Source organism: Chelonoidis abingdonii, chromosome 23 (genome assembly GCF_003597395.2).
Source record: "Chelonoidis abingdonii isolate Lonesome George chromosome 23, CheloAbing_2.0, whole genome shotgun sequence".
Taxonomy (NCBI): Eukaryota; Metazoa; Chordata; order Testudines; family Testudinidae; genus Chelonoidis; species Chelonoidis abingdonii.
The window spans coordinates 3,910,675-3,937,486 of NC_133791.1; the positions used below are offsets into that span (position 1 = coordinate 3,910,675).

The following is a 26,812-nucleotide window of genomic DNA, read 5'->3' on the forward strand; positions in this document are numbered from 1 at the left end:
TGACTGGACTTGGCATACCCTCAGTACAGCCTCAAGTACTGTAACGTGAAACACACATCTCACTTAACCATCCACCATCTTTGGGGACTGGCAGGCACCATCATTTTGGCTGGGTATTCAAGTCAGCCTCAAGGCACTTTTCCAGATCGCAGGTCCATGTCACTGTGTTATGTGGAACTCTTTGCACATGACCTTCCTCTAATCAAGTCGTTGCTTTTCACAGGGCAGCTTGAAGCACTGGCTCATCATAACCAGAACGATGATTTGCAGTGAAACTACTCAGGACTTTTTCTGTCTCACTGTAGGCAGAATTTCACTACATTGAGACCACTGTCTATATTGACATTAAGATTTAAAAAGTCCAGCAATGCCTATCCCCTGCTAGCTTACCCCATCCCCACCAAAAGTCAGACTCCTTTATTTGACTTCCTTTTAGGGCTTGTTTTTTAGAAAAGTTAGGCGTGCAAACGTGCACACACAATATATGCGCAACTATGTCCCTAATCTATGCTTGCAGTTACTCCAGTTGCATGTGCAAATTGGGTGAGTGCATGGACAAATGCACCTATTTTGTCATTTGCACATGCAGTTACTGAATTTGTGCACTCAGTCCTGTTGACTAGTTGCGAGTTAGTTGTGTAGCTTGTGCGTTTGTGCAACTAACTTCTCTAAAATTCAGACAATGACGGTCTTATCTGGTTTCCATATGCTTTAAGAACCAGCCTCTCACTTCCTCATAGATGACAGAAGGAGAATGGCCCTGATGGTGATGCTATCCTGCCCCCCAGCTCCTACTAAATGGTGCCAGGAATAATGCGTCCAAAAACATTTGGCACTGTTAAAGAGAGAGACTTTCACACCAAATTAGGAAGAAGAGAATGTTTATGCAAAGAGCAGTTTGTCGGCTCACAACTTTCTTTCTTCCCCACTTTCTGCCTGGCTCAGTGGGTGCTGAGGCGGGGAGAAGAGCTTTTTCCCCACCCTGCATTCTGCCAAAGTTTCTGACCTCATGGTCTGTTATCTCAAAGGTAATGGAGATGTCACAAATCCAACAGGAAGTTCCAAGTTCAGCCCTGACGTAGATGTGTGCAACTCCGCTGATGTCCTTGGGAGTTAGAACTGTTTAGGGAAAGGCTGAATTTGGCCTAACTGACCTTATGACCTCATTTTATGAACAGAAGAATCAGAAAATCCCACTCTTAGAAACAAACAAAGATTGTTACAGAGAGTGCAAAGAAATACTTGAGTCAATGGATTTCCCAGGGGACTGGCGATTTCAGATGATGGGTCATGGGAGATGGAGCCTTTTCCCCAGTGCTCACTGATTCGCTCTTACCCAGAGCAGTGGTGATTAACATGTTATTGTCTGATGACTGCACAGTGGCCAGTGTCATGAGTTTATTCCTAGTCAACAAGTTTCCCCTTTGACAGGTAAAGCAGCAGCACAGTTGGCACTAACTGGCTCCCTTGTTGATGTTCTCAGTCAAGAGGCCACGGACTGACTGGGCTACAGAGATTAAACTCTTCTCTCACTTGTAAAGCAGCTGCGGTACAGGGACCCTTTCAGGTCAGGGTCTTGGCACTCCAGCCAAGCAGTGTTGGGAAGCTTGCTCAGCTGCTGCCCATGCTCTACCTCCTCTGGGGACGAATGAAGGACCCATTCTCCTGAGCTGTCAGCCTGGTACCTATCGCCACCACCAAAGAAAAGAAACAAGTCTGGTCTATTTGATCCTTTTCCCAGTCTCGTTAGGCCCAGCTCTGCACTGACAGAGCCCATCTGACTTGTCAAACATGAAGTGAAACATAAAACTTCACCCCCTGACATGAGAAAACGAAAGGGGCATAAAATAAACATTTGAAGTTCTTTGTGCCTGGAGAGCATAGTTTGAATTTCCCTGTGTAATGAAACCAGACCGTGCCTGTATTTATTCTGTAGAACCCCTTTAACCCCCACCTCTCTGTACGTTTGAATCGCTGCAGCTTGCCCGGAGGGTACGTTCGGAGAGCGCTGTGCAGAGCAGTGCGCCTGTGGGGATGGAGTCTCATGCCACCACATCACTGGCGCCTGCGACTGCCCCACAGGCTGGAGGGGACAGCACTGTGAGAAAGGTGAGAGAATCACACTTCTCATCACATCACCTCTGTATCGTCTCTGCTACTCAGGCTGTTCTGGTTACATTTCAACCTCAGATGAAGCCACGGAGCCTGGATGTTTTGGGAACAAGCCTGATTTCTCTAGAGTAACAGACGAAGTGGGAGTCGATGGCTCAAGGGATGGGCAGTGGGCTATAGAAAGAGGTGTTTACCTCGGTTGCTGTAACAAATGCTGCCGGCTGGCTGATGTCAGAGTTTGAGCCTGGTACAGTCCCCATTAGTCAGTCAGCCGCAGCATTATTGGCACTGATAGTCACCAAGACATCTCAGCAGAACCCCAGGGCTAAACGGGTCAGAAAAACTGAACTCCCACTCCGCTCTCTCACAGAGCCTCCAGACCGAGGCAGCTTGGGGGAAGCTTGTATGGCTGGTGTCCTGCTGTACCTATTCGGTTAAGAGGACTGTTTTCTTAGCCTGTCTGTCTGGCATCTCTCATTGCACTAGAAAGAGAAGTGTGCCAGGGAAAGGGGGCCTTGGGATGATTGGGGGAAGCAACCAGACTTTCAGATTTGCTCATTTATGGAGACATCGGCTTCTTAGCAACTCCTTGGACAGACGGTGCCCAGCTGGGACACGACACGTCTTCAGCTCACACTGGTATTCAGTGGGGCATTTCTTTCACGTTTCCAGGAAGGCTTCCGCAATACTGCATTAAACCTTTAATTACACTTGATCAAATTCCTGCTGGTGCTGGGCATAGGAAGAACTTGCAAGCCTTTTGTCTTGATTTCTTTTCCCCACCCTGTTTCCTTCCTACAGCCTGCCTGCCTGGTTCATTTGGGAAGGACTGTGCCAGCCGCTGTGACTGTCCCCCAGGAACACCTTGCAACCATGTCACTGGCCAGTGTGGCTGCCCTCCAGGATTTATGGGCCATGGATGTGAACAATGTACGGAGGAGGGAACAGGCCTTCTACAGTTACTAGCAGAGTCCAGGGAACTAGACGGGTCAATCCGTTACTGCTAAAAAAAAAACCCAGTGCATTGCCAAATAGCAGCTCACACTTTGGCAGATGGAGCATGCCCACATAATCCTAACAGAGCAAAGTCAGCCAAGTGGGAAACCAGAGCAGCATGTTCCATCCAAAGGATTAGCAATAAATCAGAGAGAAAGAGCTCCTGTGGATATGAGCAAGTCTGGGAGAGACAAAGGCATGTGAGCACATTCTTCAGTGCTGTAAGTGTATGTATTTCAGATCTCTCCGTGCATGTGTGGATGCATGATTGCAGAGGGCATCTAGTATCTGAAAATACTTCCTATCCTCTTCAATCCCACTCCTTTGTGCATCCTAGCAACTACCCCCATGCTCCTCACAACAGGATACACCAGCGAGACTGGTTCCCATTTCCCCTTGCTTTGAGTGGCAGATGTAAGACCATGCGCACTGAAGGCCATTCTAAATCTTGGCTCTGGGTTTTGATACCAATATGTCCTGCTCTATAGTGGAGTTCTAAATACGACATACAATAGGGAGTGGGGTTTGTGGGGAGACGAGCTCCTACAATAATGCTGTGGTGTTTTCATCTCTTCTTCCTACAGCCTGTCTGCCAGGGACCTTTGGGCTGAACTGTGCTCAGGCTTGCCAGTGCGCAGAAGTGAACCAAGACTGTCACCCTGTCACTGGGGAGTGTATCTGTGCACCTGGTTACCATGGAAGAAATTGCCAGCTAAGTGAGTTTGCGCTAAACTTTGTCTTCCGTGTTGTCAAGGTTCATGTGACTTCACCTACAGCATCTCTGCTGGATGCTAGCCAATCAGGGACTGTGTTCTTCAGGGCATAAGCTGAAGAACACAGCTTATGTGGGGTCAGGAAGGAAGTTTCTTGTAGCATTCACAATTAACTAAACAGAGGAGAGGGGACTCCACCTTCCTCGGCAGCAGTGGATATTAGTCATGACCAGGAACTGAACTCCAGGAGCCTTGGGACCGCTCCAATATGGCACCTCCTGCATTCGGATTAGCTGTCATCCCAGGTTCCCACTCTTCTTTCCTTTTCCCTCACTCGTGCAGCTTGAGAGTTTTTTAAAACATTTCCCAGGTTATGTCTTTGTGAACCTTGCCGGTAACGGGGGAAATGATTCCGCCCAAGCAGGCGTTTTCTGTTCCCTTTGGTCCTCCGTCTGTCCCTGCATGCTCACACATCCATTCATCGATCCACACCCATACACACACTCTCTCTTACTAATTAGTGAGTTACATTTTGTGCCATCAAAAACAATTTAATATACACAAGTACCATATTCTGCCATTTCCCATCTAACCCATGGACAAGTTGGCTACATAGTATGATCAACAGAGAACTTTTTCCTGCTTTTTTCCTGTAAGAGTAAAACTCCTTGGATCAGTTTCTCTCTGCCAAGAGCAAGGAGAGCTATTGAGAGATGCTTTCACCTTCTTGCTTTTGACTGTGCAACTGGAGGAAGGGCGGGGATTGATGGGCACCTTATTGCAACCCTCTTGAAATAATCTCCCCCAATTTCATTTTTGCTCAAAGTTTTCTATGCAGTGTTTTTTAAAAATGCATTTTCAGGGCACTAATAGCTTTTCCATTAAGACCCTCCTTGAAAAACAGGGATGTAGCTGATTATTTTGTATAGTTCTATAAGATTTGCTTAATGCAAGATAAAATGGGAATTGGGCCTGCTTTTGAGCAGCCATGCCTAGGAGCTGTGAGCACTTCCCCGTGCGTTGTGCTGTGCTTTATGTCCGCAGGTGCTGGGAGGATGAAGGAACCCAGGATGGCCTTGCGCTTTCATTATATCTGTCACAATATGTGGGTTGTATCTAATCAAAACAGTCCACTCCATCATGCGGTCCATTAGGCCACAACAGACCTGGCTTCCTGAATCTTCATCATGCTGGTGTGCACGTTATGTCAGCAGGGCCACTTACTCTGGTGCACCATGAGATCTTTGTTCGGATTAGACAGGAAATCAGCAGCTTCTCACTCAAAATAGACAGGAAATGACCTTCTCCCACCTCCTCTCACTGAGTGAAGTGAATTGGGTAGTGTCACTCTCTGGCATCTGTTCATGCCAAGAGCATTTACTCACCCATGTCAATTGTTGTTTTATGAGTAAGTAAACCAGGGTTAACGTCTTTACAGACATTTATGTTGATGAGTAAATCGGCGAACCCCTTATATTGCCAACATGCTGCACACTGTTTTGAATCATCTTGCCTTGTCAGCGACCTAGTGTTTAGTAATAAAGATTGGGGAGGAGACACTTGCATTGTGAATGTCAGTGCACATGCCACATGATCAGTGTCTGAGCTTTGTTGTTTCTCTAAGCATTGGGGTTTTTAAATTTCCCCCCAGGATGTTCAGCTGGTTGGTATGGCCTCAATTGTGAGCAGCAGTGTAAGTGTAAGAATGGAGGACGCTGTGAAGCCACCACAGGGACATGTCAGTGTCCCGCCGGGTACGTCGGCGCTGACTGCGGCATCGGTGAGCGTGCAGGGTATTGCCTGGGGAAGTCTGAGACTGAGTAGCAGGCTGCTTTAAATCTCGATGGGGTGAATCCTGGCATTAACTGCCCACGCGCAGCTTTCTTTGCCGCCGTGCACATGAATGAGATGCTCCGAGGGAGCAGCAGCTGTGATTCAGGCCACAGTCTAAGAACATTGCAGGCAGATTTCAGGCAGCACATTTGCCTTCCAAGTCCAGCTTTGCAAAACATTACACTGAGTATCTTCCACTGCCTAGTTTCGAGACGTCTGCTAGCAGAGGATGTGCTGGGAAGGAATTCTCAATTACTACTGAAATGCATGGACCATTCCTCCTTCCTCTGACTCCGTCACTCCTGTTTTCGATGAATCACTGTTCAGAGCTACAGTAAAAGCAAAAATCCATAAGTTTGGGGTGTTTCTTACACTTGAAAGGTTTTAGACATTAGCAGCGGAAGGGGGTCATATAGTAAATGTGCCACAAAAGAGAATACCCCCCCCTTACAAACTACTAATAATTTCCTCAATGCAGAAAAATCTTGACAGCTTTGGTTCATCTTCTAAGAACAGAGTCATGAAGTTCCAGCAAAATGTTTTCTGTCAAAACCCTTGCAGGAGCAATAGTGACCCTGCCAAAAAGACCCTTGGGGAAGGGAATTTTCTTCTTATTCATTGGGGATGGGTGTTTTTTCTCCAAGCGTTGTTATGGGTCTGATGATGCAAAAGAAAGGGAATTGCTGCAAAAATTCAAGCTGTTGCCAAAATGGATTTTACCAGAGGGAGCTACAGAAACAGGTAGGAGTTTGATGATCATGATGTGCAGAGAGATGATTTCATGCTTCCTTACAGTCAGGGTGGCTAAGCACTGGAATAAACTCCCTAGGGAGGTTGTGGAGTCTCCATCGTTGGAGATTTTTAAGAGCTGGTTAGATAGACACCTGTCAGGGATGGTCTAGATAATACTTAGTCCTGCCATGAGTGCAGGGGACCGGACTAGACAACCTCTCGAGGTCCCTTCCAGTCCTATGATTCATGGCATGAGTGGCTCATCTGCAGGGTCAGGAAGGAAGCCTTTCTCCCAGGTACGACACCACACCATCGGCTGTGTGCACCACATTTTCTTCCTTTGAATCACACAGAAGAGGCTGTCTGCTATCACAGCTCCTAAGTAACTGATTTAATTTCTGGCTTTTATTGAAATTGGAATCGCTTTCTTCCCGGGGGGGCGGGAGTTTCCTGCATTATAATGGCTGCCGTGTGTGGAAGTGCTGCATTAATCTGGCAGTTCACCCTCGCACCATCCCATTGCTTGGCTCTGGAGCCTCTGTTAAAATGCTTTCATCCTTCAGCACAAGTGATCTAGATGGCTCGTTTTGTCTCTACCAAATCAGGCCTAAGATCACAGAGTTAGTGGCAGAGCCTTGAAAAGAACCCAAGGTTCTTGACTCCCTGTCTGAGCTCTAACCACTAGACACGTTCCCCTCCAAGCCAAACCTAAGGTCTTCCATTTCAGACCACAGCCTGCTTTTAAGAATGCTAATGTCACCATCTCTTAGGGAAGTGACTCCTCTCCTCTCCCCTTCCCTAGGCTGCCCCATTGGTCGCTATGGCAAGGAGTGCATGCACCTGTGTTCCTGTGGAGAAGGAGCCACCTGTCACCATGTGACAGGCATCTGCATTTGTCCAGCAGGAAGAACTGGTCCCAGCTGTGAACACGGTAAACATTAACCATGGTGCCATTTAACCAAGACTGGGTATTTCACCGTCGGGTTTGGAAAGGGCTGTAGGGTTGGGTATAGGCAAGCTATCCCAGCCTCATTGGTGTAGTGTCCGTTTGATCACATCGGGATTTGGGTTCCCACTCTCTCCTCCTTTGTCTTTTTCAGTCTGCCAGAAAAACCAGTATGGGGCAGGCTGCAAGCAGACGTGCTCCTGCCAGAATGGAGGAATCTGCCACATGGCCGACGGCTCTTGTTTGTGTGGGCTTGGGCGGACCGGGAAATTCTGCGAACTGGGTAAACCCCCTGGAGGTGCTCTGTCCTGGCACCGGCCTGGCAACTGTTAAACTGAGTTTGTGATTAGAATTGATGCCCTCTTTGCAATGGCCACATGCATAGCTGTGCCCTCCCTCGCAGGGCACCCTGTGTGGCCTGGCCTGGACACAGGTCACCTGCTGCACGGGACGTGCTCGCGTCTTAGCCGTGCACCAGTTACTCTCTCTGAAACGTGTTCCCTGCAGAATGCCCACCAGGGAAGTATGGCGCCAACTGCCAGCTGAACTGTGCATGCCGGAATAATGGGACTTGTGACCAAGTGACGGGAGCCTGCCACTGCCGCAGAGGGCACTATGGGCACTTATGCGAGCACAGTAAGTTCAAGCAGCAGAACGGCTCCTCCTTCTGCCCTCCGAGGCTGCGTTCGTTGTAAAGACGTTTAATGTGAGCACTGGGGGACATAAGGCAGAGGGGCGGATCTGACTCGCAGGGGGGCAGTCTGAACATCACAGCAAGCGAACGGCCCAGTGGCACCATCACTTCCATACACACACGCAGCTGGGGAGGGATTTGGGCTAGATCCCAGGAGGTCCATCAAGTCTAGTATCCTGCCTCTGGCAGAGGCCAAAACCAGAGGCAGCAACACACTGTAAGACCTCTTGGTAGTTCACCTGGCCAGCTCACCACTGCTCTGTCCTGGGGAGGGGTAAAAAGGAGGCATGTGGAGAAAGCAGCCTGTTGATCGACTTGAGCCCTGACACGTGACACTTGTCTAGCTAGTGTTGGTCATAACATTGCACAGCCCAGTTGAAATTGCAGTGTGTGTGTGGCAGCCCTGTACTCCACAGGCAGGTTATCAGTCAAGTTAAAGAAGCTGTTGGTTTGATTGTCCTGGCCTGGCCTTTGTGTGTGCTTGGAGTGTGCGCACACAACCTGACCCACATTAGCAACTGCTTAAAAACAATCCAGAGTACAAAAACGCAGCAACACGGTCCATACTGTAATGTCAGAAATATTTTGTTTCGTTAGCGTGCTCAGATCAGACAAATACAAACCCAAATTCCTTAGCAGTATTGTGGGAAAGGCAGTGCTACCACACACCTGCATCAAAGGGAAAAATCGGCACATTTTGGGTAGTTTCACACACTCGTGGACTGAACAGGGACACTGGATTTATGGCTTATAACAATGATCTGTAACCCAGCAACAAAACCCTTTTTGTCCTATGACTGCAGAGGTGTTAAAGGGTCACTCTACCTGGAATGGTCCCTTAGAACCTATGCTTGCTACTTATGCTAAACAACCTGTTCCATCTTGCATTTAGTTGTGATGCTCAGAGCGCCTTGCCCTAATCTGAAGAAGAGCTCCATGGGGCTCAGAAGCTTCTCTCTCTCACCCACATGACATTTTGTATTTTTCCCCTTAAATCTTCCCGTTGTTCGCAAAAATGGAAGAGGACTTCCGTGGGCAAACCCTACCATGGCCTGCACGGGATGTCAGTGAAATAGTTCAGATGGGTGAAGAGTGAGTTGTTTTGTTCCAAGTTTACATCTTTTTTGCTATTGAGATCCATGGAAAGAGTAAGACTTTACATTCAACACTCTTCCTGAATTCCCGGAGCTGACTGTGGATCGTTTGCAAGCGCTTTGTTCACTGTATGTACAGTGCCTGGCACAATGGGGGCCTGCTCTGTGAGTGGGGCTCCTACACACTACAGTAATAAACAGGGCTTTGGAGTTGTGCTCCAGCTCCAGGCAAAAACCTGCTTCTCCGGGATCCACTCCAAAGCCGTGATAATAAATGAAGATTATTAGAGGATCCAATGTGCAGCTAAAAGAGAGCCTGCGAGCAGGCTACTGGCTGCTGTCCAAGTGTCAGAAAGACCACTGGTTAATCCCTCCCCAACACAGAGCAGGAGCGTCCCTCTGCATCTCAAAACTTCCCCGTGTAAAGGGCTCACGCCTTCCTCCCATGGGTTAGCGGGAGCGGGAGCTGCTGGGACCCCAGCAAATAAGGTCTCATTGAAGCGATCTGTGTTTACTAACGAACTCTCCAACTGTCTTCATTCCCAGCCTGCCCTCCAGGTTTCCATGGACTTCGTTGTCAGGAGTTGTGTGATTGTCAGAATGGCGCAACTTGCGATCCAGTGACCGGTCAGTGTCTGTGTCCTGCTGGCTTCCACAAAGACCGCTGTCAGACAGGTAGAAATCACTTCAGCGTATTTCCCATCCAGAGGTGATGTGTTGTCACTGCATAAGCAGGGCCCAGTGCTGCTGTCTGTGAATGTACTTCCAGCTGGCACTAGTGGGGCATTGTGGGGAAGGTACTTCTGGCAAACAGGACGTGTGTTAAAAGGGCTCTGGCTCTGTAACCGTGAGGTAGTATTCGCTAATCAGAGTGCTTGCCACCCACTCGTCAAACATCAAACCCACTGAGGTAGGAAGTAGTGCCAGCCCCACTGTGGGGTTCACAGAGGTAGGGAAGGTGGGGACAGCAATGGAACCCGAGTGCTGTGATTTCTGAGATGCCAGTTTTCTGCTACCTTGAGCCAGTTGGAATGACTCAAATTTAGCCAAGCAGAGGCACAAAAACACATAAATAATCAAGTAATTTGTTCTCTCTCCCTCAAAAGTTTCTGTTTTGCACAACACCCCCTGGAAGTAATTAGTAAACTGAGCGTAGGGCCAATGTAACCATTTAGGCAATGTAGGCGGCCGCCTAGGGCGTCTAGCGGTTGGGGGCGCCTAAAAGTCCCTTCAGGCGAGGGAGTGGAGTGGAGGTGAGCTGGGGGGGGGGGGCGTGGGGCGGAGATGCTACCACAGTAACGGGCAGGGGGGCTACAGGAACAGCTCCCCGTCCCCGCTTGCCTCCTCCGCTGACACACAGCCCAGCTCTAAGTCTCCTCCATCGACCTTGCAAGCCTTGTGGGGAGGAGATTAAATGGCGCCAGCGTCTCCTGTGAGGGGGCAGAGCGAGGGACGTGGGGTGCTACCCAGCGCAGGATTAGCGCTGTGTGCGGGGGGGGGGGGGAGGGATGAGTCAGGGGGAAGTCTCCTGGCAGTGGTTAGTGCCCAATGGCGGGTGGGGAATCTCCCCGGCGGGGTAGTTGCCGTGGGGATGGGGGGAGAGGTTACTGTCGTTGCGTCAGGGGGTCTGCTGCGGGGCTGAGTTAGCGCCCATGGGGGGCGGGGCGGGGTTAGCTGGGTGGGGGGTGCAAGGTGGAAGTTTCGCCTAGGGTGCGAAACTTCCTTGCATAGGGCCAGTCACCACAACAGAATCAACTTCTGTCACAAAAGTCAGTGACATGGGCCTCCTACTGACAGGGCGTAGCCCTGGCACTGCCCTCAGAGGGAAGACGCAGGCAGGGTTTCCCGGTGCCTTGAGATCATTTCCATGTAAAGAAGATTGGCTCTCGTCTCGGGCGGTGAGGCCCCCAGGATGGGGGAAGACTGGCTGTGTGAAAAAGCACAGCCCAAAGGGCCAGAGAGCCTTGTGCCTCCCTTCACCTTTTCTCTTATGCTAACAGGCTGCGAGGAGGGGTGGTACGGTGACCGTTGCCAGCAGTTGTGTGACTGTGAAGGAAACGCACCATGCGATCCAGTCACGGGGCGCTGCCTGTGTCCGCCTGGAAAAACTGGCACCAAGTGTGACCTGGGTGAGTGTGGATTATTTGCAACAGACATAACAGGTGTGCAAGTGATGATGTTAGGACAGATGCACTATCAATCAATCATCACTCTCCTGTCTGGGGCTGGGACTACTAAAGGGAGGGGCATTTTTGTGGCCTAACCAGAAAGCATCGGACCTGGGTCTTCTCGCACCAGCCTTACACTAATGTGAGAGGAGAATTGTGCCCGTTGGCTCTGTAGGTCACATTCATGAAACACAAGTACTGAAGTTCTATAGCATGAGCGGGGGACTGGATGGCTCCAAGCGCTCCTATGAGATGTGGGGCCATTTATCTCTACATCTCCCAGCAGTGACTGAATGCCATGGTCCATCTCACCCTTAGTGGATGGGTGGCCCCATCACAACACACTCCTCTGCCCTGATTGTTAGCTGGAGTCAAGAAGTCAACAACAACCGAATGGAACCTGAACTCCCCTCTGGGCCCTTGGGGTGGTCTAACCAATCCAGGGGTAAGGTACAGCCTGGGAGCAGCCTGTCCCATCCTTCTCCTGGGGCAAACTGCCCCCTTACCTTTCACCAGGCCTGTGCTTTGTTCTGTCACCTCAGTATCAGACAGACAACGCTTAGACCGAACTGCAAGCTAACGCGCTAAAATGCTTCCAGCTCCTCCAAACGATCTCTCTGCCTTTCTTACCTCTCCAGATTGCCGCCCGGATAAATTTGGCCCAGATTGTGCCCTGACCTGTGACTGTGCCTCTGTCAACTCTTTCTGCAATGCTCAGACTGGCCAGTGCACTTGCATTAATGGGTACATAGGCCCTACATGTCAAGAAGGTAACTTAACTTCAGGCAGCAATGCCGGTATTTCCATAGTTCCCACTGTCACCCCGCACCAGTAACTGATTGATTGCAAAGGTGGGGCAAGATGAAAATGGTTGTGGTTTAGTGCTTTTAATATGGGGGCACCCCCCCTACAACTATCATGCCCTCAGGGTTTGAAATTTTCCAGGACTAATACAACCTAGCGTAGACATGATCATCAGCTAAAGCAGCCCTATGGCTTGGACCTGACACGCTATCAATCACCAAAGATGTTTGCATTAGGCAGGTAGGGGGTGGGCACTAACAGCAGTGATGCCATGGCAGTGTGGTGCTAGCTAGGGCACACCTTCCTCAGGCAACTAGCTAGGGTAGCTCTACTCTGGAGAAAACCAATAGCATTTGAGTAAGTAAGTATGAATCAGACCAACAGGGAGCAGTGGTGGCATCCCACAGCAGAGGAGGTGGAGAGGGCAGTTTGACCTACGCTGCTGCACCTTCTATAAGATTTCACATTGTTCCGTCTTCTCTTGTAGCTGTGGCAGCTAGAATATCCTACCTGTTCGCTCCCAGGAGAGATGTGCAGCCTGTGAAACATTAGGTCATTCATACAGCCACCATGTTTGAGGAGAACAAGAGAGTCAGCTTGTAAACCAGCCCCTGGTCTTTCTCTTCACTAACAAACAAACAAACACTAACCACCCAGGAATTCTTTTGGTGACCAACTACTGGGCCACCTGCGATTCAGCCTAAGAGGTTTGAGGCCATTGTACACAGCTCATTCACCTCCGCAAGGAGACACTGAGCAAGTGTATAAAAAGCCACACAGCTGGAAGAACCGCTCTTGGAATTTCATGCTCGATCACACACTTTTTTACTCTATAATAGAGAGACAGTGGAGTTCAAATGTGGTTTTTCTGCAGTAGAGAATTATTGGACTTCTGTAGCTCATTCTCTAATTTTTTTATTGTTGGTCTGGAATTGTAATCAATCAAAATACATATTTATGTAAGGTATTTATGGGAAGATGTACAAATGTGTTTTCATGCTTGGTAGCCAAAGATCCCTGGCACCAGCGTGTGGATGTGCTGCATGGCTGGATTTCTGAACTCGTCATTGGAGTTTACCATTGGCCACGGTGCTGTAATAAAACAAACATTCAATCAGTAAGTAAGTAAGTAAGTTGGTCATAAGAGCACTTGCATTTAAATTCCAAAATGTACTGTAAGTCCTGGTTCCGTAGAGGAGCATTTGATACTCGTGAGTGACAAGGACTCTGGGGATTGTGCAAACTTTGAGACTTGACTTGACTTACATGTGAGTGCTTCTTCCAGCATCACATGAAACGCAATCCGGTTTGTAGTAGTATGTATGTATGTCAAATAATGGGTTGTTGTAGCATAGTAGATCAGACTCAGTTTTTGTAACCTCATCGTTCATCAAATGAGCAATGCGTCTTCTAGCAAATAAATTTGGTCAGGAGCCAAGGAGCCGAGCTACAATCCCGTTTTGCCTGGAGATGTTTAAAGGCAAGTTTAAGTAAGTTTGTGCACTGGAACAGAGTGCAAAACACCTTAATCTTTTAAAGCAAAGTTTCTTGTACCCAGCTGTGGCAAGGGCATGTGTAACATATTAAGTAAGTTAGTTAGCTGCTCATTTGATGAAAAGTTAGTTATTTATTTATGTATGTTCTACTTTGTACTCCTTTTGAACTGGAGAGTGCTAGACAGACCCAGTATTATGATGTCAAACAACAAAATGGTACCTGGTTCGGATTATAATAAAAGCTAAAGGGAATATGGTTTCATTGTTTCATATCTCCAACATCCATACACTTACGTCTAGCCAGGACCAAGCTATGTCCCCCCCCCCCCCCCCACCCCCCCCCCCCCCCTCCCCCCCCCCCCCCCCCCGTTGAATGCAGAGGAAAAAAGGAACGGTTTGCTCTGTGGTGCAATTGATACCACAGTGACCCAGCTGCAGTTCAGTTTGTTCTCGATGGTGTCAGCACTCAGTCCCGATGGCGTCACCTTCTTCCTAGGAATCTTGGACAGAAGCATGGTAAGTAAGTAAGTGCACGAAAATTAACTGTAAAAATGACGATGTTCAATGCACCAAGAACCTCATCTTGACAAATGAGAGGAGGAGGGTTCCACCTCTCTCTTCTACCACTGCATTCTGTGACCAACTGAGCTAAGACCTGTTTGACTGACTAACCAACCAATTTGGTTTAGGCTCAAAGAGGTTGTGCATTACGTGCAAAGATGTTGAAAATAGGGCAGTAGGAACAGGGCCCAAGATAGATAGATAGATAGCACATCACTGCTAAGAGCACATAGGTAGAGGGCTTAAGTAAAGTAAGTAAGTAAGTACAGCTCTGATGTTTGTTTGTTTGCATTTACCAGTTATTTATTAAATGGTACTTACTTACTTACGTGACAGATTTACAAGTTACGACTAAACAGCATTGAGCCCTTTCATCTCATCTCATCTCCCTAGTTTGAGAGGCAATATAAACAAACATTGTCTTACTCTAGACCTACATTGGTCTCTACACATTAATATGATCAGCTGACAAACCGTAATCCCCAGTGTTGTAGGAATCATGAGAGCAGCCGGGCCAGACCCCTAACAAACAAACAGTCCAAGTGTGTTGTGGGCTCAGGACACCTCCCAAATGTAGTGAAAAGTTTCCATGAATGGTGGTTTTAATGATTGATTGATCGATTTGATTGATAATAAGGGCAGGATTTTCAACAGTACTGAGCATTAGAGACTGGAGGGGGGAGGGGGATAATTTTCCAATCCCAAATCAGGCCCCAAAAGTTGAAATCTAAAAACAAAATTTAAAAAAAAATAATTCAGATTGGGTTGACTGAAATGCTTCATTTTGATCATTTCAAAACTCTCTCTTTAGATTTCAACCTTTTTTCCTTAACTGTATTTTAAACTTTCAAAGTGTCCAAACAGGAGATTGCAACAAATCAGAAATTGTTTCCCTGAACAGAAAACTTCACTGAACCTGAACTGTTCTTGCCAAAAGTTTTGGTTTTGATAAAGTAGCATTTTCCAACAAATGGCTTAACTAACTCCGCTCCTATTGATATTTTGTGCTTTTGAAACCCCTGCCCCAGATGTCTCTTCACAAGCAGTGCTATGACAGGACTTCTCTGGGAAAAGTTCATGGAGTCTTACCACTGCCTTTGATTGAACAGCTGGGTTTAATTAATTGACAATACTGCAGGAGTTTGTCCATTTCCTTCAGCACACTCCATTTCCTAGCATTCCAGAGCCTAGATGCAACTGTCATGGAGTGAAAATGCCCACACCTCCAGCTACCTCTGACTTGGGTTTTTGACTGTTTGTTTGCCTCACCCTGTGGGTGCTGTTTATACTACAGAAACTGACATCAGGAGCGGAGTCTGGCACCACTAAAATCACTGGGAGCTCTGCCATTGACTTCACTAGGCCCCTGTGAGCAAAACATGGCACTGCCCCTGTGCCTCATAGACACAGGGCTGTTTGTTTGACATGGCAGGGTTGCAGGGTAAACAAACAAACAGAACCTGAGCCATGATATTAGTTATTGACAGCAGTTGTGCCGACTACATCAAAAATAATGAAACGGCCCTTCGGCTGAAGAAGGGGGTGGTTTACCCCCAAAGCTTGTTAGGCGGCACCGGACGTCTTGTTTTTGGGCAGTTCTAGTTTTTCCTTAGGAATCCACCCTGACTGTAAAACTCACACAGGACCCTGAGACTAACGTGGGAGCTCGATAGCTGAGGTGGCCATTGAATAACTTCACCAAGTAATGGTATTTCAACTTACTTACTTACAATACAAATGTCCTAGTCCTCACAGGAAAAGGCTGTCCATTGTAGCTCTGTTATTGCCAGATTGTAAATATTTCCTCACCTACTGTGTCACTATCTATCTATCTATCTTTCTTTGGACCAACAGCTGTTGGTGAGAGAGAGAGGCTTGTGAACTTATCCTGTGTGTGCAGACATCCTTGAGGCCAGCCTACCGCAGAGAAAAATGCAGTTTCATTTGACTGAGTTGAGTGAAGGGATAAGATCCCATCTGCCAAAACCAGCACTGAATGTGTTACTAAGTAGGATGATTGATTGATAGTGGGCTTGTCTGAGGGAGCCAAAGGCTGCTACAGGCTTAGATCACCGAGGACTGAGAATACCGATGTGACCTGGAGGAAAAGCTGCTGGAGGAATTGTTCTGCCGTTTTTGTTAGTTTGGGAAGAGAAGGCTAATTGGTTGAGAACTGGGGTATGAAGTCTGACTCTTGGACAAATATTTGAAAATAAGGGTTATCTGCTTGTTAAATTAAATCAATCATTGGGGCTGGTGCATAAAGACAATGCAGACACTGAAAACAAGCTCGCTGTGTTTAAAGAACAATCAATCAATCAGTGACCTCACAAAAGTAATGGAAGATTGCTGGAAAACCTGGTGTGTTACACTGGGGGAGGGTGGTTGGAGCATGGGCCTGCTAAACCCAGCATTGTGAGTTCAGTCCTTGAGGGGGGCTCTTGGGATCTGGAGCAAATTCAGTACTTGGTGCTGCTAATGAAGGCAGGGGCTGGACTCAATGACCTTCCAGGGTCCCTTCCAGCTATATGCGGGAGTTCTGTTGGAGGAGCAGGTTTGTGTGTGTGATGGCTGCTCAGGGCTGTGTGCTGGGAAAGCAGCTGAGCCCTGAGTAGGGGGTGGGGCTTCCCTGATGGGGGGGTCCTATATCCATAGCCAGGCACTCAGGCAGCGGCACAGGCAGCTGCAGCGGCACAGGAGGCAGCAAACAGGGCTGCTAACAGGGGAGTTTCCATGGGAGTTTGCAGGGGGAGGGCACAGGGGAGAGCAAGGCAGAGGAAGCCACAAGCAAGCCAGAGAAACGAGAGGACAGTGGGGCAGCAGGAGCCCTGTGCCTAGGAGGTCCATGTTGTGGAGTATGGCCTGGATTGCCAGGCACAAAGTGAGAAGGCCATGACTGATACAGAGGGAGCTGCGACAGACACAATGAGGATGACGGGATGTGGAAGCTGCAGCATGTACATGATCCTGGAGGGGTTACCTGAAAAGGGGTACATCTGCATGAAGTGCCACCTGATAGAGCTCATGGAAGAAAAGATCCGGGGCTTGGAGATGCAGGTGGAAACTCTGGTTGAGTTTAGAAGGGGTTTCGAGGAGATGATGGAACACAGACAGGAGGGGGTCAAAGGGATAAGCTCAGATGGAAGCGGGACCAGAGAAGTTTGAGGAGGGGCTGCTGGGTGAGGACAGTGGAACCATGTGACTAAGAGAACCAGGCAGAGGAAAAGAAGAGCCAGTGAAGGACAATTAGAACTCAGGAACAGATTTGCGGAGTTGGAAAATGAAGAAGGGGTACAGCAGGTAGTCGCTGAAGGAGAGAGCACAAGGAAAAAGAGACAAGCAGCTAATCCTGCAGAAGGAGGGGACGAGTCGAGGGAGGCAACACCAAATATGAGCCCCAGGAGGATTGCGAGGGTCCATAGGAATCAAGAGGACTTGCAGCCAGTGGGAGCAGGGGATGGACCAGGGAATCGCACTGTCACCAGGAAAAGGCGGGTCTACGTGATTGGAGACTCCTTACTGAGAAGGATAGACAGGCCTGTAACTAGAGCTGATCCGGGGAACAGAAGGGTGCGCTGACTGCCAGGTGCTAACATACGGGATGTGCACCTGAGGCTGAAAAGGATCCTAGCAGGAGCAGGAAAGAATCCGTTGATTGTCCTTCATGTGGGAACAAATGATACAGCTACTTACTTACTCGCTGGACTGTATCAAGGAGGACTACGCCACATTGGGGAAGATGCTCAAGGAAATTGAGGCTCAGGTCATCTTCAGTGGGATTCTGCCAGTTCCTACAGCGGGGCGACAAAGGGCTGACAAGATTCTGACGATTAACAGATGGCTCAGGCAATGGTGCTATAAGGAGGGCTTTGGGATGTACAGACATTGGGAAGCATTTACAGACAGACGACCGTTCTCTCAGGATGGACTTCACTTACGGAGGGAAATAGACTTCTAGGATGGAGGCTCACCGACCTCATTAAGAGAGCTTTACACTAGGAAGTTAGGGGAGACGGTTGGGAGATGTCCGTGCCAGAATTTAACCGGGAGAGGGAGCTAAACAGAGTAAGAGGGGATATGGCCATGGACCGAACAATTGACATAAGGAGGAAGGGTACTGTACGTACCAGACTTACAGGTGACGCTGGTGGTTCAATGTCTGTGCATAACAGGGTAAAGGATGTCAGTGAAGCCAAACGCCAAAGATTAAAATGTCTGTACGCTAATGCGAGGAGCCCAGGTAACTACATGGAGGAACTGGAGCTACTGGGACAGGAAGTGAAACCGGATGTTATAGGGATAACGGAAACACAGTGGAATAGTAGTCATGACTGGAGTACGGGTATTGAAGGCTATGTGCCGTTTAGGAAAGACAGAAAGAAAGGCAAAGGTGGTGCAGTAGCATTGTACATCCATGATAAGGTGAACTGTCAAGAAATAAGAAGTGATGGAATGGACAAAACAGAGTCTGTCTGGGCAAAGATCACAGTGGGAAAGAAAGCTACTAGAGCCTCCCCTGAGATAGTGCTTGGGGTGTGCTACAGACCGCCAGGATCTGATTTGGATATGGATAGAGACCTCTTTAGTGAAGTAAACACCAAGGGGAATTTTGTGATCGTGGGAGACTTCAATTTCCCACAAATAGACTGGAGGACAAGCGCTTGCAAGAATAATAAGGCTCGGATTCTTCCGGATGTAATAGCGGCTGGATTTCTTCACCGAGCGGTTGAAGAACCGACGAGAGGGGATGCCATTTTAGATTTGGTTTTGGTGAGCGGTGAGGACCTCGTAGAAGAAATGGTTGTAGGGGACAACCTTGATTCGAGTGATAGTGAACTAATTCAGTTCAAACTAGATGGAAGGATAAACAAAAATAGATCTGGGATTAGGGTTTTTGACTTCAAACAGGCTACCTTTACGGAGTTAAGACAATTAGTCAGGGAAGTGGATTGGACTGCAGAACTTGTGGATCTCAATGCAGAGGAGGCCTGGGATCGCTTTAAGTCTAAGCTGCGGAAACTATCGGAAGCCTGCATCCCAAGAAAGGGGAAAAAGACCACAGGTGTAGACCGAGCTGGATGAGCAAGCATCTCAGAGGGGTGATTAAGAAAAAGCAGAAAGCCTACAAGGAGTGGAAGAAAGGTGGGATTAGCAAGGGAAGCTACCTTAGGGAGGTCAGAACGTGTAGGGATAAAGTGAGGAAGGCTAAAAGTCGTGTAGAGTTGAACCTTGCAAAGGGAATTAAAACCAATAGTAAAAGGTTCTATAGCCACATAAACAAGAAGAAAACAAACGAGAAGTGGGACCGCTATACACTGACGATGGAATGGAGGTTATGGATTACCTAGGCATGGCCCAAGATCTAAAGAAGTACTTTGCCTCAGTCTTTAATAAGGCTACCGAGGAGCTTAGGGATGAGGGAAGGATGCTAAACAGAAATGAGGATACGGAGGTAGATATTACCACATCTGAGGTACAAGTCTAACTTGAACAGCTGGATGGGACAAAATCAGAGGGCCCGGACAATCTCCGTCCAAGAATATTAAAGGAACTGGCGCGTGAAATTGCGAGCCCGTTAGCTAGAATTTTTAACGAATCAGTTAACTCGGGGGTTGTACCGTACGACTGGAGAATTGCTAACGTAGTGCCCGTCTTCAAGAAAGGGAAATAAAGTGATCCGGGTAACTATAGGCCTGTTAGTTTGACGTCTGTAGTATGTAAGGTCTTGGAAAAAATTTTGAAGGAGAAAGTAGTTAAGGACACTGAGGTCGATGGTAACTGGGACAAATTACAACACGGTTTTACTAAAGGTAGATCGTGCCAAACCAACCTGATCTCCTTCTTCGAGAAGGTGACAGATTATTTAGACAAAGGAAATGCGGTAGATCTAATTTACCTTGATTTCAGTAAGGCATTTGACACGGTTCCACATGGGGAATTGTTAGTTAAATGGAAAAGATGGGGATGAATATGAAAATTGAAAGGTGGATTAGGAATTGGTTAAAGGGGAGACTCCAACGGGTCGTACTGAAGGGTGAACTGTCAGGCTGGAAGGAGGTTACTAGTGGAGTTCCTCAAGGATCGGTTTTGGGACCAATTTTATTTAACCTTTTTATTACTGACCTTGGCACAAAGAGCGGGAATGTGCTAATAAAGTTTGCGGATGATACAAAGCTGGGGGTATTGCTAACACAGAGAAGGACCGGGATACCATACAGGAAGATCTGGATGACCTTGTAAACTGGAGTAATAGTAATAGGATGAAATTTAATAGTGAAAAGTGCAAGGTCATGCACTTAGGGATTAATAATAAGAATTTTCGATATACATTGGGGACGCATCAGTTGGAAACAACAGAGGAGGAGAAGGACCTTGGGTATTGGTTGATCGCAGGATGACTATGAGCCGCCAATGCGATATGGCCGTTAAAAAAGCAAATGCGGTTTTAGGGTGCATCAGGCGAGGTATTTCCAGCAAAGATAAGGAGGTGTTAGTACCGTTGTATAAGGCGCTGGTGAGACCTCACCTGGAATACTGTGTGCAGTTCTGGTCTCCCATGTTTAAGAAGGATGAATTCAAACTGGAACAGGTTCAGAGACGGGCTACTAGGATGATCCGAGGAATGGAAAACCTGCCTTATGAAAGGAGACTCAAAGAGCTTGGCTTGTTTAGCCTAACCAAAAGAAGACTCCGGGGGATATGCTTGCTCTATAAATATATCGGGGGGGTTAACGTTAGGGAGGGAGAGGAATTATTTAAGCTTAGTACTAATGTAGATACAAGGACGAATGGGTACAAACTGGACGCTAGGAAGTTCAGGCTTGAAATTAGACAAAGGTTTCTAACCGTTAGAGGAGTGAAGTTCTGCAACAGCCTTCCGAGGGGAGTAGTGGGGGCAAAAGACATAGCTGGCTTTAAAACTAAGCTTGATAAGTTTATGGAGGGAATGATATGATAGGATAGTTTAATTTTGGCAGTTATCCTCGGATGGGATGGGATCAGAGTTACTGCAGAGAATTCTTTCTTGACTGCTGGCTGGGGAGCCTTGGCCGCATGCTCAGGGTTTAGCCGATCGCCATTTTTGGGGTCAGGAAGGAATTTTCCTCCAGGGCAGATTGGCTGACGCTCTGGAGGTTTTTCGCCTTCCCCTGCAGCGTGGGGCGTGGGTCGCTTGCTGGTGGATTCTCTGCTTGGGGTCTTCAAACCACAATTTGAGGACTTCAATAACTCAGACATAGGTTAGGTTAGGGGTTTTTACTGAAGTGGATGGGTAGGGTTCTGCGGCCTGCTTTGTGCGGGAGGTCAGACTAGATGATCACGTTGGTCCCTTCGGACCTGAGTCTATGTGGAGATACGCCTATTACTGGTAACAATGCAGTTGCATAAAGATCACTGGGTATCCAGTGATTGTCTTGTAGATAAATATCTAGTCTACCGTGAAACATTTAATATTAAGCTACATACTGCATAGCAAAAGCATATCGAGGATAGGTCTATCAATGACTATTTAGTCACCTGTAATCTAGGTGTCCCAAAACCTCTGAATGCTAGAAGCTGGGACTGGATGACTAGATCGTTGCCCGGGAAGCCGCTGGCAGCAGCCCCTCTGGGAAGATTGGAAACGTGGACCGTTGGTCTGACCCACGGTGGCCATTCTTATGTTGTTACGCTATTTCCAAAGGGGTTTTGACCTATTTAAAAAGCAGGCAGCAATTCCTGGAATGTTTGGGGCCAATCACTAACTGACAGTGTAAATAGAAGTTGAGAGCCCTGGCCTAAGAAGCAGAGGATTGACATGCACCTGAACGCTGTTTCCGAGCAAAGCTCTGGGAAAGCAGAGTCAGGCCCACGCTGAGAGAAAATTGTATCAGTGATAAGATAGATAAGGACGCTCTTCACTGGCTGCAGTACTTCGTACCGGACAGAGCTAATCCGCTCCCAGAGGCATTTGTCTGTTAAAAACCAAAGTAAGTCGGTCCTTTGAGTCAAGCCACAACTAATGGACAAATGTCTTTGACTGGAAATGGGGAACTTACTTAATATCCCCTTTCTTAATCAGATTTGCAGCTTTCCATTCTCTTGGGAGACTAAGCTGGAGCCTTTCACTGCTCTGAGAAAGATAAATCTGTTGTCCAATGTCAAAACTAGCAAGAAGCAATACATTTGTTTCCTGACTTCCGTTCGGCACACAGTGTGCCGAGTTAGGATCGCTGTCGCGTGGACCTGGAGGGCAGATAACGTTTAGCTATTTTGTTTGGTTCCCGAGACTATCGTCGTACGTCATGTGCCAGAACAACAGTCCGTGCGCGTGGAGTTTTGAATTTCATGTGAAATACTATTATTTTAACATCTTATATTCACTACCTCCCAGAAGCCAAAACGCTCAGTGAGCGCACAGTGCCAATTCTAGCCCAGCGTTGCTGTGATTTAGTTTTAACGAGTAATCTGACCCTTTATAACTGACACAACTCACACACGCTGAACGTTTCAGCTGTGGAGCGCCCAGCACTTGACGAAGATGGGTCGCTATTAATTACCCTGATTCTAGAGCTAGAGAATCTCAGGTTGTGTGATGGAACTAGATTTTTACATCCATAGGAGTTCAACATAGGACAGAGTCAGTGGCTGTTTATGACATCCATCTCCTCTGCTTCTCTTACCTCCTGGTGCTTAGCTAAGGCAAACATGCCTTCCGGCTAGAACCGCGGCACAGACGCGTCTCTCGTGTTTGGCGGCATCACTGCAAGGGGGGCATTTAGAGTTACAATAAAGGTGGGTGCCCACGAGGCTGAGAGATGATGCTACTCAAAGAGTAGTTATCAAAGGTTTGCTGTCAATCTAGGGGCATCCCACACTAGTCAATATTTTCTTTAATGACTTGAAGTGGAGATATGCTTATAAAATTTGCAAGCAACACCAAGTTGGAAGGGGTTACTAGCGCTATGGAGGATAGGATTAGAATTCAAAATGACCTTGACAAACTGGAGAATTGATCTGAAATGAACAAAGTGAAAGTCAATAAAGATGAGTGCAAAGTACATCGCTTAAACAGGGGGAGAGGGGGAATCAAATGCAAAGGACACCCTGGAGGAATGCTTGGCGAGGTGGAGTGCTGCTCAAAAGGAGCTGGGGTTATAGTGGGTCAACACAGTGATGCAGTTGTGACAAAAGCTAATATTCAGGGATGCGTTCACAGGAGCGTCACATGGGAGGTAATTGTCCTGTTCTACATATAGCACTGGTGAGGCGGCACTATGTCCAATTCTGGGCCCTACACATTAGGAAGGATTGGAGACAAACTGGAGAGAGTCCAGAGGAGAGCAACAAAAGTGATCTCTGAAAACCTGACCTCTGAGGAAGGGTTAAAAACCTGGGCAGAATTAGTCTCGATACCGTAAGGGCTGTTCTAAATAGGATGGTGATCAATTCTTCGCTGTGGCCACTGAAAGTAAGACCAGAAGTAACAGGTTTAACCTGCAGCAAGGGCGATTGAGGTTAGATACTAGAAAAAACTTGCTAACTCTCAGGGGAGTTCACCTCTGGAACAGGCTTCCAAAGGCAGTTGTGGAATCCCCAACAGCACTGGAGGCTTTAAGAACAGGTTGGCTTAAACGCCTGCCAGGAATGGTCTAGGTTTACTTGGTCCTGCCTTCCCGCAGGGGGCTGGACTCAAGAACCTCTCAAGAATTCTAACCATCAAAGCACAGTCACGGACCCAACTGGGATGGGACAGCAAAAAGATGAAGGCAGAATTCAGACAGTTTGAGAGACCCAAACAGGTACAAGCTGCATGTGCCGCCAGCAGCAGCAGCACAGATCACATGCAGCGTGCAATGCATTCAAATAGCAGCCCTCCCCTTTGTGGCTCCAGCTATGAGGATCCACACTGTCCATTCCCCAGACACCCCCCCCCCCCCCCCATGAATTAAGCTTTCAGACGCTTGCTTTATCGCTCCTATGGCTGAGATTCCCGATTCAAGGACTCGGCTGTTGCTAAACTACCTTTTGGACAATACCCAGCACAACAGTCCTTTGTCGTCCTATGATAATGCGGACAGACGGCAGCAAGTAGCACGGCAAGCTGAGCCTTATTCAAACTCCCATCTGCAATCGAGCCTGCGTGTCGCGCTACAGCTTGCGTTTCTGAGGCTTAGGCTGCCACCTAGTGACCGTAGTAATTAAGGCTGTCCAACGATTAACAGAAATAAATCACAATTAAATCACAAGATTTAAAAATAGTTGTGATTAATCACAGTTTTAATCCTACTGTTAAACCATTAAATATCAATTTAAATTTATTATAAATATTTGTGGATGTTTTTCTACATTTTCAAATATATCGATTTCGATTACAACACAGACTACAAAGCACACAGTGCTCACTTTATATTATTGGTTTGGGTGATTATTTTTACAGTGCACATGTTTGTAAACAAAAGAAATAGTATTTTTCAGTTTCCCTCATACAAGTACTGTAGCGCAAACTCGATCGTCAAAGTGACATTTACAAATCTAGAAATGTTTTTAACGTAACTGCGCTCAAAACCAAAACAACGTAAGACTTTAGAGCCTACCGGTCAAAGCGCGAAGGGGCATAGGAACGTTTAGCATGCCTGCCATGTAAATACCTTGCAACACCATGCAAACGCCTGTTCTTACTTTCAGGTGACGTTGTAAATAAGAAGCGGGCAGCATTATCTCGTGTAAATGTAAACAGACTTGTTTATCTGAGTGATTGGCTGACCGAGGAGGACTGAATGGACTCAGTATTTTTCTATTCACCTCACTTTGTTTATGGTGACAATATTTTTAACATCAGTTGCTTTGTCTGAAGCACGTGCATTAACTGTGATTAATTGACAGCCCTAATATTAATCGCAGGACGGTTTAGCATGAAGGACAGTTCTATAACGCTAGCTATCTCAGGGTCTCAAAGCAGGTCACAATTCCCTATGAGGTAAGGATCATCCCCGCTTTGCAAACAGACGGAGGCTCAGCAAATTGAGGAGACTTACCCCAGGTCATGCAGGAATCTGCAGTACAGCTGCAAATAAAATCCTGATCTCCTCGATCCCATCTAACCACAAACACAGTCTCTCCAATGCGCTCAATGTCCATCTCTAATTTGTCCCTGCCAGAAAACCAGAGAACAGGTCAGGTGTATTCCTGAGTTGGTCTGTTCCAGAGACTTTTGACTAATCCACACCACCCACCCTTAGCACTGCAAACAAAGCTGACTCGATACTGCAGTGGGGGGAAGGAGCCATGTTGGCCCCGTCTGAGCAGAACTCTCCTAAGCAGTGAGGCCTTTTCGCTTTGGGATCCAACTTCGCCTTAAAAGAAGAAACCAAAACAAAAACCACTGGCAGCGTTCGTTCCGGGACTGGGTTTAAAACTCACCCTCCAGCCAGGCAACGCGACAGAGCCTGCCTGTAGCAGAGAACAATCACTGACAGCCCATGGACACGTGCTGCAGGGTAAAGCAAGGAGCAGGATAAGGAATGAAACATGGCAGGCTCAGCCACACTAACTCTTACATTTCCCCCACGCTCCGAGGATGCCTGTGCACTCCTGAAAGCAGCCGGGGGGAAGGGGGGGTGGACAGAACGGGCAACCGAAGGACCCGCAGAACAGAGAGTGAAGAGGCAGCAGCAGTGCTGGTACCCTGCTAACACACCTCACCTCGGACATGGAGGAAGCGAGTGGTAAGGCAGGAGCGGCGCCAGGGTTTTTGGCGCCCTAGGCGGGGGTCCTTCCGCGCTCCCGGTCGTTGGCAGCAGTTCTGCAGCGGGGGAGGGCCCTTCCGCGTTCCTGGTCTTCAGGGCACTTCGGCAGCAAGTCCCGGAGGAAGTGAAGGACCTGCTGCAGAATTGCCACCGTAGACGTGGAGCGCGGAAGGCCGGAAGGACCCCCCCCACCACCCTCGAACTGGCCAAACAAGGCAAGCAAAAATCGCGCACTCCTCACTCCCCCCCCCGAAATCTGGCGCCCTAGCAACTGCCTAGGGTCCGCACGTAAAGGAAAGCGCCACGCACTGGGTTCAGGCCCAAACTTCCGTTTCGTCTCCTGGCTGACATGAGGGGAGGCACCAAGTGCTGAGCATGCTTTGGGGATGTGAACACCGTGGCCAGCCCCATGCCCTACACACATGAATGCCAGTCAACTATCTCAAGCTGCACTTGACAAAGACCCGAAGATGACCCTGACCCCCAAGACACAGCAGGTTCTAGCCCCACACATATGCCAAGCATTCTATACCTTACGGTTTAGCGCAATGGGCAAGTCAGCTGCGTCTGCCAGCATCAAAGCCAAGGCCTCTCCATAGTTAAATAGCGATGCCAATGACTGCCCCAAGAAGCAAAAGACCTCATTCGGCTGCAATGGAACCGCCCCCACCCCCCCGCAGGAGGGCGGGGACAATAACTACTTTCACAGGTTGTTATGAAAAGTCTCATTTACATTTATGTACGCACCTGGAGTTTCACCCCATTTGAGAAACATTTCTGAAGGATCAATACAGGCTGTGCCAGTCTCGCCTTGCCCTGAATGGCTACATAATTATCCGACTGAGTGATGTATCTACAAACAGACCCCCTCCAGATAACTCTCTTATTGTACTTAGCCAGACTTCTCCGCCAAGATAGCTCCTTGACACAGAACGAA

At 47.9% G+C, this 26,812-nt stretch overlaps 1 protein-coding gene across 1 annotated transcript in view; it reads left to right on the top strand.

Moving 5' to 3' along the window:
* Positions 1-12,644, top strand: part of MEGF6 (multiple EGF like domains 6) — a 233,632-nt gene extending 220,988 nt beyond the window's left edge. Inside the window, exons 28-38 of the mRNA XM_032763797.2 lie at positions 1,981-2,109; positions 2,914-3,042; positions 3,693-3,824; positions 5,473-5,601; positions 7,189-7,317; positions 7,487-7,615; positions 7,840-7,968; positions 9,667-9,795; positions 11,121-11,249; positions 11,927-12,058; positions 12,580-12,644. Of these exons, the coding sequence (XP_032619688.1) occupies positions 1,981-2,109; positions 2,914-3,042; positions 3,693-3,824; positions 5,473-5,601; positions 7,189-7,317; positions 7,487-7,615; positions 7,840-7,968; positions 9,667-9,795; positions 11,121-11,249; positions 11,927-12,058; positions 12,580-12,644 (1,361 nt within the window). The remainder of the gene's footprint in view (positions 1-1,980; positions 2,110-2,913; positions 3,043-3,692; positions 3,825-5,472; positions 5,602-7,188; positions 7,318-7,486; positions 7,616-7,839; positions 7,969-9,666; positions 9,796-11,120; positions 11,250-11,926; positions 12,059-12,579) is intronic.
* Positions 12,645-26,812: the final 14,168 nt, after the last annotated feature.